Genomic DNA, 11150 nt, shown 5'->3' on the forward strand with positions numbered 1-11150 from the left:
TGATCGACTGCAAACATTCGAAATCACTATACCCATCAAAATTTTTTGGACTACATAGAATTACATTTGATAGAACAAAAACTGAACTACAATAGCCCATGATATTGGCCGAAGAATATACGCTATTACCAAACATAATTACAAAACCATAACTGAGGAAATTCGGGAAAACATATTGTTCTCTTCTTTTATTAAGTTGTGTTACACTTACTTGTGCACCAAATGGCAATGATTCCTATCTTAAATTATTCTTTATCAATATGTATGCGTGGAGTTATGCAAGTTACGTATTTGTTGAGCAATCATTTTCGGTTTGTACACTACTTATTTCATCATCACCTGCGTTAAACTCGCGCTTGAAAACTCTGTGTCGCGAGGACTCTTACCGTAAATGGCGACTGTCACTGTGCGTTTGATCCGCTCTTTTGAACATCGAAATCTGAAACACGTAGTTTACCACGACGTAGATTTGTCACAGAGTGTGAGCAACTTTAAAGACTTCATCAGGAATGGTGAGTAGCCTACTGCCACTACAGCTGCAGCAGAGAAATACATTAATTCAGAGATTGGCAGATTGCAACCTACACCCAAAGTTTGGGGCCAAAATTAATTAATTCAATCAAATCAATATCGTTTATTAAACACCCTAGCTTCTAGTCAGGTTAGTGGTCCATCAGCTAAACAGTTAATTTAAACTGTTCTACAAATATACATAGTGAAACCATGACCTATGAACAACATAGTGAAACTGTGACCTATGAACAGGAAAATTGGGAACACTCCACCCCCACCCCTATACTGAATTAGCGAGATCTCGCTAAAACGCGATTATCCCTCCAAAGCGAGAAAGTAGACAGTCTTTTAATTTAAAATAATGGCATATTCCGTGCAATGTTGAGTAAATGCGACACACTCGATATTACACGCATTGTCTCTATAAAATTGACAACACAGTCGAGAAATAGTCATGAAGCAACATCGCTGAGTATGAGGGAAAATATCTGACGTTTTCCTGGCTTTTTTTCTAATTTTGATATTTACCATGCCGTTTTCCAGGCACGATAAATATCAAAATCATAAAAAAGCCAGGAAAACGTAAGATACTTAGGACTAAAGGGAAAGAGGCTGAAATCCAATGCACCTTGTGTTTTTGTTCAGAATTATATATTTGCAGAAGTATTGGACATTTTAGCACTTTTTCTTGTTTTCACATGAAACACAAAGAGATGATGTACTCCTCGGGTGTTTTTCTTGGTTGTACGGGATGTATTTGCTCTCGATAAAGAGGGATAATCGTGTTTTTGCGAGAATATCTCGCTATAGGGAAAGTGTTCCCAATGGGTCTAATAAACACTCATTCTTTCTGTGACTCAATCTAATTAAAGTCAGACTACTTAGACCCACGCCGTTTACTCTGCGTAAGATTGAGTGTATCTTAGGATCTGATTTTAATTGGATCGTTCTGTGACTCGTCACTGAGTGGAACCAACTTGATGACAACCATGGCAACAGTGACAGTGTCAAGTGTGGAGGCATTCAAGGCATTGTGTCTTTGTAGAGATGTAAACTGGTATCGGTGATACGGTGACCATTATATATCACAATATAGGATGCCCCATGGTTTGTGGTTTGATATGATTTATATTCAACGAGTTGTGTATTTTCTATCCCCGAGCCTTGGATAGGGGATAGAAAACACAGGAGTTAAAATTGGATGTAAATCTTATCAGACCACAAACCTTGGGATATTCTTTTTATCATATGTCAACCCCCCACCCCACCCCCCCTCCCCGATTATTCATTTACATTGCTGTATTGTTGGGAATTTTGCTTATCCAGACATTTTGTAAACAAACTACGTAAAATTTACAGTTATTTGTGACATCACAAATTGTGTAGAAAAACATAATGTAATAATTAAAATTTATGTAATGGGTGATATCCACTGGATAAAGGAGTAAACATGTGATAAATATATATCACAAAGCCAATATGGAGTATACTCAGAACAAATTGGACACTACTGAACAAGGTGGACAATTTACTGAGTATACTCAATCGGGTTTGTGATATATCAAGGCCGAAACTAAGTAAATTATATATAGTACATTGAATTACTGTTTTAGAAGACAAAATTATATGAAAGAATCCGGAACACTACAATGGTGGTATGATTTTAAAGTTTAAAAAAGTGTTGTATTCTCAATCTGGATTCTTTCATGTAATTTTGTCTTGTAATTCTATAACAACATACAACTAATCTATCTTTGTTTTGGCCTTGAGTTTTGATGTATTGTTCCAGTTTCGTTCACATAATTTTATCTTCCAAAACAGTAATTCATTCAAAGTCAATCATGATAATTATATATCAAAGATATTAAATTAAAAAAACAATGGGCACAGAATCAAGTAACACCCAATTGCCATGTTATGCTGATAATTACATGGATATTGAGCCACTGTGACTGTAGCAGTTCGGAGATAATGTGGAAGTAAAATTACTAGTACTCACTGTGTATGTACATTGTACTCAGTCTGACTAAAGCCAGCCCCTACTAATTCATTTTGTTGTACTATAACAAAGTGAATTAGTAGGGGCTGGCTTTAGTCAGACTGCATTGTACTCTGAGTGGCATTGGTAGTAAATGGGAAGACTTTTTTTTTCCAGATATTGTTACAAGACCAGGATTGCCTCCTCCATATAAGAAGTATTCATTTGGTAAGCTAATTTGACTTTTAAAAAATTGGAAGGTGATTTAAGGTGATGGGTATCAAATGCTATACATGTTATATACTGTACATAGAGCAATCTGGATATGTTTTGCATTATCATGATTATTTTATGAATTTTTCTTAATTTGTCATTTTCCAGAATTGTATTTGGTTGTTCACTCTCGGTTAGTATGATGAAATGCATGCACAACATAATTTTATGATTTTTAAAAGGAAATGTTTGGTTTCCACTCTGATTCAACATTTTGACACATGGGTTGGCAGTTAGGAAAATATTTCATTTTCTGGGACAAAAGTATTAATGTAATGGACAGATCACATTTTCTTAGTTTGTAAATATAGCACCAAAAAATAAAATTCAACTTTCAAAATTCTACTTAGAAAGGATAAAAAATTTAAGGCATGTGATTTGAATATTTAAATTTTCCTGTCAGAGAGAAATAGCAGTAAAATCTTATTGAGACATGACATTTAATATTCAGAGTTTTTCAAAGGTAAGACAAAGTTAACATTACACTGAATGATCACTGCTATGTCAAATATCACATTTAGTGGGCATCAGTTAGACATGTTTATTTGAAAAATAAACTACTAACATATTAGTAGAATCATTTTAGAGATTTTCTCCTCGCAAGTCCTTGCAAAAGGGGGTATAGACTAATGAGTCCGTTTGTGTGAGTGTGTATAACACTGAGCTTGTAGACACTGATCTACAGCTAGGTCACATTTTTTGCTCCATTGATTTGATATTTCATGTGTAGGTTTGTTTTCAAAAGAGGAAGAATCCTAAAGATATTGGTCAAAGGTCAAGGTCACTATGGAGCTTCATAGAAAAAGCTTGTTGACACTCTAGATTTCATTCGTCACATGCAGCTTTGTTAACAAGAGAGGAAGAACCCTATTTGGGGTCAAAGGGTCACTACACAACTTCATAGAAAAAGCTTGTAGACACCCCCCCCCTTTTTTTTTGCCCTCCATTGATTTCCTACTTCACATACAGCTTTGTTATCAAGAGAGGAAGAACCCTATCAATTTTGGGGTCAAAGTTCAGGGTCATTCAGAACTTCATAGAAAAAGCTACGCCTTGCAGATCTTGTGTTTTGAATTAGTTCTGTTCAGTGTTATATATGGTTGAGATTACAATTCATCTTATCTATACTCACAGATACACTGAAGATATCCCACAAGGCTCATGGATCAAAGGTCAGTGTTGCTTTTCTCCATTTCTTATAGCCTAGGTTATTTATATCTTAGAAATGAAAGCAGTCATAAGAACTTATTGGGTAAATGGGTGTGTAAATTAAATATGAATAAGTAAAATGGGGAAATATTTTCAGTAAGCATGTTCCTCTGCAGTAGTTAGGGCTCTATGGACTGTCATGGATATCGGCCTGGGTAGCTCAATGGTTAGATCATCTGACTAGTAATGCAGGAGTCTCGGGTTTGATTTCCAGTCCAGCCAAATTTTCTACTTTCCTATATTCCCACAACCTGGTATGGTACCGAGCTCAATGGACTGGCTCCACAAACGTTAACTCAGAATATACTTTTGACAAAAATGAGATTTTGTATATATGCCATTGGCTAGTTGAAATTATATGAATTCCTTACTTTTTTAATTATATTTAAAATTTAATCACAACATGAATTTTATTGGTCGTCTATAAGTCTGTATCAATACTACAGCGAATAGAGTCATTTGAAAATTTGACTGAAGTCTATTCTAAGTTTATGGGTATGGAGCCTGGTTCCTGCAAGGGAGTCATGGAGAGGACACGCGTGACAACATTGGAGGAATTTAAAATCTGTTTGAGGATTCAGCCAATCTGATTAAAATCAGATCCTATATATTGATTCGCTCATGTAGATCACTATACTAGTATAGCGATCTATGTGATGAGCGGATTGTAGGATCTGATTTTAATTAGATTCAGCACATCTCATTCATGGGAGTACATACAGAAAATACAAAACAAGAGTTATCACTCTTAAACATCCCCCACCCCCCACCCCTTCAAATTTTTTTTTAGATCCAGTCCATTCAAAAATGTGGGATACTACAAACATCATTTAGAACTGTCATAATCCTGATTCTGAACTAAATTCCAGAGTAACAATCCTGTGATTAATGTGGAGGAGGATGAACAGCTGATTATGAAAGATGGTGATACTCTGATTGACAGTGGTGTAGGTAAGATTTACTTTCTCACATTATCACCCATGTGAGATCGACTTTCACCCATGTGAGACAGCCATGTGAGATTTTTCTGTCTCCCACTGCTGCGACAGCATATATTTTCTATGATTTATGTTACATGATGAAGTAAGATATTTAATATTGTTTTATTTCAATTTGATATAGCTTTCTGTAAACTTTTTACGTTTTGGACTTCTTCTCTAGAACCACTGAGTCAAGTTCAACCAAACTTTGCAAAACGCATCCTTGGGTGAAGGGCTTTCAAGTGTGTTCAAATGAAGGGTCATGCCCCCCTTCAAAGGGGATATAATCACAAAAAAGGCAAAAGTAGGGTGGGGTCATTTAAAAAATCTTCTCAAGAACCACTGGGCTAGGAAAGTACAAATTTACGTGAAAGCTTCCTGACATAGTACAGATTCAAGTTTGTTAAGATCATGGCACCCGGGGGTAGGATGGTACAATAGGGGATCAAAGTTGACAGAGTTTTACACACAAATAGAACGAGAAAATCTTTAAAAATCTTCTCAAGAACCATTGGCCAAAAAAGTTTAGATTTACATAAATTTAAAGCTTCCTTGCATAGTGCAGATTCAAGTTGGTAAAAATCATGGCACCCAGGAGTAGGTTGGGTCCACAATAGGGATCAACATTTTACATGCGATAATATTGAGAAATTAAATCTTTAAATATGAACTAAGGTGACACAGGTGAGCAATGTGGCCCATGGGTCTTTTTTCATTGTTGTAATGATACATGTACATTGAAATCCATTCACAAGCCCTGAATGAATTAATTTGATGACAATTATTTGATGTCAAATGTTTTTATAGACATGTACAATATTGAATTTCTGTCGAAAATAACGTCGATTATCATCATGTGTGTGTGCTTAACTCACCCTCCAATTCCTAATTTAGATCCGTCACTGCTTCAGTTGTGATGTCAAAATGGAGATTGTGGCATCAGGCATCTATCGTTCTGCCATTGTATTGTATTTCGTTATACATTAGGCATAATATTGTGCACTGTAGGAACCACCAAAAAAAAAAAACTAGGATGAAATTGATGAGATGAGAATCTATGCAAGTTTGTAACCTGAGGGAACTGTGATGTTTTCAGTGTGTCCCTTGTACTGTGTGTGCATGTACATGTATGTTAGCTGCAATAATGTAGCCCTCTCCGATTTTTTTTGGGGGGGGGGGGGGGGGAGAAATCGTCAGAATAAAAAAAAATCGTATAGGGCTATATTTTTGCAGCTACATGTACGCATGTTTGCCAGTGTGTGTGTGCGTGCGATATTTATATTTGTGAAAAGTTTTGTCAACCACTTCAAAGTCATATGATCCATACTTTGTTTTCCAGAGAATGAAACCGAGATCTCTTTCTTCAGACTAGAGGATTACCAAGCATACAAGCAGGATCCTCATCTAGTTTGGTGATTCGCTTACCTAAAACATCAAGAAGACAAGACAACGACCCAGAGGTCAAGACAACGACCCAGAGGTCAAGACAACAACCCAGAGGTCAAGACAAACGACCCAGAGGTCAAGACAATGACACAGAGGTCAAGACAATGACCCAGAGGAAACATGTTGTGATGTTTCTCTCATCAGTTTTATGAAATTGAAGAAGAAAGAATTGATCATGTGATGGCTTACACCTATCTGAACACTCCAGCTGCCTTGTACACACAAGAGTGGAATTAAAATGTACTCAGTCTGTCAGAATCTTCTTCTGTATACACCGGAACAAATTAACATCAACTCAAATAATTGAGATATTTTCAATTATTTAAAGATATCATTAATTTCATACACACGTCTCAGTTTCAATTAAACAACGTTGAAAGATCTCTTCGAATTAAGTAATGATACTGTACAATGTAAAACTTATACGGTACCAATTTTGATGCACCAGATGCGCATTTCGACAAATAATGTGTCTTCAGTGATGCTCAATTGAAATGTTTGAAATCCGAAATAACTATGAAGTTTTAGATCTAAATATAGCCAAAAACAGCGTGCCAAACAAGTGGAGCCAAATTCGTCCAAGGATAAGAGCTATGCATGAGGGAGATAATCCTTAATTTTGATATGAATTTCTAAATTTTATAACAGCAATTAAATATACATCCGTATTTTCAAGCTAGTAACGAAGTACTTAGCTACTGGGCTGTAGAGACCCTCGGGGACTAACAGTCCACCAGCAGAGGCCTCGACCCAGGGGTCATAATGTAAAACTTATACGGTACCAATTTTGATGCACCAGATGCGCATTTCGACAAATAATGTCTCTTCAGTGATGCTCAACCGAAATGTTTGAAATCCGAAATAACTATGAAGTTTTAGATCTAAATATAGCCAAAAACAGCGTGCCAAACAAGTGGAGCCAAATTCGTCCAAGGATAAGAGCTATGCATGAGGGAGATAATCCTTAATTTTGAAATGAATTTCTAAATTTTATAACAGCAATTAAATATACATCCGTATTTTCAAGCTAGTAAAGAAGTACTTAGCTACTGGGCTGTAGAGACCCTCGGGGACTAACAGTCCACCAGCAGAGGCCTCGACCCAGGGGTCATAATGTAAAACTTATACGGTACCAATTTTGATGCACCAGATGCGCATTTCGACAAATAATGTCTCTTCAGTGATGCTCAACCGAAATGTTTGAAATCCGAAATAACTATGAAGTTTTAGATCTAAATATAGCCAAAAACAGCGTGCCAAACAAGTGGAGCCAAATTCGTGCAAGGATAAGAGCTATGCATGAGGGAGATAATCCTTAATTTTGAAATGAATTTCTAAATTTTATAACAGCAATTAAATATACATCCGTATTTTCAAGCTAGTAACGAAGTACTTAGCTACTGGGCTGTAGAGACCAGGGCCGTAAATTACATGGAGGCGGAGGAGGCAGCTGCCTCCTCCAACTTTTGAGCCAAAAAAAATTAAAATTTAAAGTTCATTAGAATTTATGTTGTTTCCAATAACTAAGAATATGATACCTCCCTTAAAAAGCATTCCAAATCTTTCTTTTAGAATGAGTTAGTCAAGTAACATCTTGGAAGGCCCTAGAATCAAGGATTTTGCACGAAACGTGTTCAGTGTGCACAAAATGTGCTCGACGTCTGGGGGCCTGGGCGGCCCCCAGACCCCCGCCTAATTTCCTGCCTCCTCCAAATTGAAGGTTAATTTACGGCCCTGAGAGACCCCCGGGGACTAACAGTCCACCAGCAGAGGCCTCGACCCAGGGGTCATAATGTAAAACTTATGCGGTACCAATTTTGATGCACCAGATGCGCATTTCGACAAATAATGTTTCTTCAGTGATGCTCAACCGAAATGTTTGAAATCCGAAATAACTATGAAGTTTAAGAGCTAAATATAGCCAAAAATAGCGTGCCAAAAAGTGGAGCCAAATTCGTCCAAGGATAAGAGCTATGCATGAGGGAGATAATCCTTAATTTTGAAATGAATTTCTAATTTTATAACAGCAATTAAATATACATCCGTATTTTCAAGCTAGTAACGAAGTACTTAGCTACTGGGCTGTAGAGACCCTCGGGGACTAATAGTCCACCAGCAGAGGCCTCGACCCAGGGGTCATAATGTAAAACTTATACGGTACCAATTTTGATGCACCTCTATTGTAACTACAGGTACCATCAACGTGGATTTTAAACTCCCAATTCGCGACCGGTGCCCAATCATGAATAGGTTTATTGTTCACTAAGTTCACCCATCTTCTTTTAAGTATGCATGACACTCGGGGACACACCACTAGTAATTGGGTTTTCATGCCCCCGAGATCGAAGATCGGGGGGCATATTGTTTTTGTCCTTTCTGTAATTCTGTCAGAAACTTTAACCTTGCTAATAACTTTTGAACAGTAAGTGATAGAGCTTTGATATTTCACATGAGTATTCCTTGTGGCAAGACCTTTCTGTGGGTACCAACAATTTTGACCCCGTGACCTTGGAGTTTGACCTACTTTTTGAAACTTTGACCTTGCTTATAACTTTTGAACAATAAGTGATAGAGCTTTGATATTTCACATGAGTATTCCTTGTGACAAGACCTTTCCATGGGTACCAACATTTTTGACCCTGTGACCTTGGAGTTTGACCTACTTTTTGAAAACTTTAACCTTGCTAATAACTTTTGAACAATAAGTGATAGAGCTTTGATATTTCACATGAGTATTCCTTGTTACCAGACCTTTCCGTGGGTATTGAACCTTTTGACCTACTTTTATTTATTTTTTTTACATTGGTCATAACTTCTAATTGGTAAATATTAGAGCTTTCATATTGTACATAAGCATTTCTTTTGACAAGATCTTTCTACTGGTACCAAGATATTTGCCCTTGTGACCTTGGCCATCTTCAAAATTGGCTATTATCGGGGGGCATTTGTGTTTCACAAACACATCTTGTTTTTGTATTGTATCAATGCCTGCCTTGACACTAGACCTTGGTGTGTAGGATTACATACAAAATGTGATCCTCTCTTTCTAAATGTCAACTGTTTGGTGAAAGTACAGTTGCTCTCTATTCATGCAACACAGCTAAGACACAAACGGGGCTCGAATCTATTACTTCGAGATCACAAAGCGTAATGTCGGCTGTGAATAGTTATAGCGAGTTCTAAACTGCTTTTTCCTCTTTGTTCAGATGCAAAACTTTAAACCTCTTAACCTTGTTTACTCATGTACTTTGTTGTCAATTCAATGTGGTTGAAATCTTACCTTTCGTTTACTCCTGTACTTTGATTGTTGTCAATGTGGTTGAAATCTTACCTTTCGTTTACTTCTGTACTTTGATTGTTGTCAATGTGGTTGAAATCTTACCTTTCGTTTACTCCTGTACTTTGATTGTTGTCAATGTGGTTGAAATCTTACCTTTCGTTTACTTCTGTACTTTGATTGTTGTCAATGTGGTTGAAATCTTACCTTTCGTTTACTTCTGTACTTTGATTGTTGTCAATGTGGTTGAAATCTTACCTTTCGTTTACTCCTGTAGTTTGATTGTTGTCAGTGTGGTTGAAATCTTGCCTTTCATTTACTCCTGCAGTTTATTGTCAATCCAAATCCAGGAATATGTGAATATAAGCCATTACATTAATCAGAGTAGTATGATACCATTACCATATAACTTCTAATTAAGTGTGTTTAGTCATGCACCAATTCACTTGTGTCAGGAGGCAGTTCGGTTCTATGAACCAGTTCTAGTTTGAGATGAAACGAATAGTACACCGGTTTAGCTCAAATCCTGTTTACAACTAGTTTGTGAGACTACTTCGCTCGATGTCTCATACATGCCACTAAATGTATGTTGCCCATCTTTCTAATCATATTTTCATACCCTTCTTTACTTAATAATCCAGTATTTACAGCTTAGCCTCCTGCATGTATATTGCTATTCTCTTATCAATTGTATTTTTATTAGTAAGTGAAGAAAATAATTTATCTCCAACCACAGATTCACTAACAACATATTGTTACTACCAGTCAGAGCACTTAACATCTCTACTTGCCTTCATAATACTGTATGAGCAGAATAACTAGCGAGGATTTAATTTTAGCATTATTAGCAAAAGTTATGAGATAGCTAAAATTGAATATCGCTTACAATTTATTCCATATCAATAATAAGGTAATAGTCATCTTTCATGGAATTATAAAGTTGCTCAAATTAGCTGTCGCTAAATACATATAACCATTTTAATGGAAAAATTGCTAAATTTTAGTCTCATTAAAAATTCCACTTATACGGTAATCCAGGTTCAACTTTCGTAACTCACTTTTCTACACTCCTGAAAACAAATGGATATGGAGGCAAACTTTTATTTGTATCACATGTTATCGTACTTCAGATATTTTCTGAAATGAAAGCCCTCAGAGTTGTAAACATTTAACAATCAAGATGAATACAAACATCAACAAAATTTCAAAAATAACTTAATTTCCTTCCAAACGTCACATGAAATCGTCCACTTTTTTAGTTTACAGTAATCGCATAAAACCCTCCACGTTTCCGTTTACAGAACCGGTAATCATGTAAAACCATCCACCTTTTTGTTTTACAGCAATCGCGTAAAATCATCCACTTTTGTTTTACAGCAATCACGTAAAATCGTCCACTTTTGTTTTACAGCAATCACGTAAAATCGTCCACTTTTGTTTTACAGCAATCACGTAAAATCGTCCACTTTTATAC

General features: G+C 36.4%; 3 protein-coding genes across 3 annotated transcripts in view; 1 reads left to right on the forward strand and 2 right to left on the reverse strand.

Annotated features, from left to right (window-relative positions):
* Positions 1-372, reverse strand: part of LOC125666867 (transcriptional repressor NF-X1-like) — a 29512-nt gene extending 29140 nt beyond the window's left edge. Inside the window, exon 1 of the mRNA XM_048900193.2 lies at positions 212-372. The gene's annotated coding sequence lies outside the window, so the exon portion shown is untranslated. The remainder of the gene's footprint in view (positions 1-211) is intronic.
* Positions 350-6654, forward strand: LOC125666869 (UPF0538 protein C2orf76 homolog). The gene is made up of 5 exons (XM_048900196.2): positions 350-512; positions 2669-2719; positions 3899-3936; positions 4843-4924; positions 6293-6654. The coding sequence occupies exons 1-5, from the start codon at positions 392-394 to the stop codon at positions 6367-6369; spliced, it is 369 nt and encodes a 122-aa protein (XP_048756153.1). The 5' UTR covers positions 350-391; the 3' UTR covers positions 6370-6654.
* Positions 6655-10761: 4107 nt separating this feature from the next.
* Positions 10762-11150, reverse strand: part of LOC125666395 (ubiquitin carboxyl-terminal hydrolase 40-like) — a 48053-nt gene continuing 47664 nt past the window's right edge. The window contains exon 31 of the mRNA XM_056152062.1: positions 10762-11150. This exon is cut by the window's right edge and continues 80 nt beyond it. Coding sequence (XP_056008037.1) covers positions 11125-11150 — 26 coding nt within the window. The 3' untranslated portion in view covers positions 10762-11124.

This window comes from Ostrea edulis, chromosome 10 (genome assembly GCF_947568905.1).
Source record: "Ostrea edulis chromosome 10, xbOstEdul1.1, whole genome shotgun sequence".
Lineage (NCBI taxonomy): Eukaryota > Metazoa > Mollusca > Bivalvia > Ostreida > Ostreidae > Ostrea > Ostrea edulis.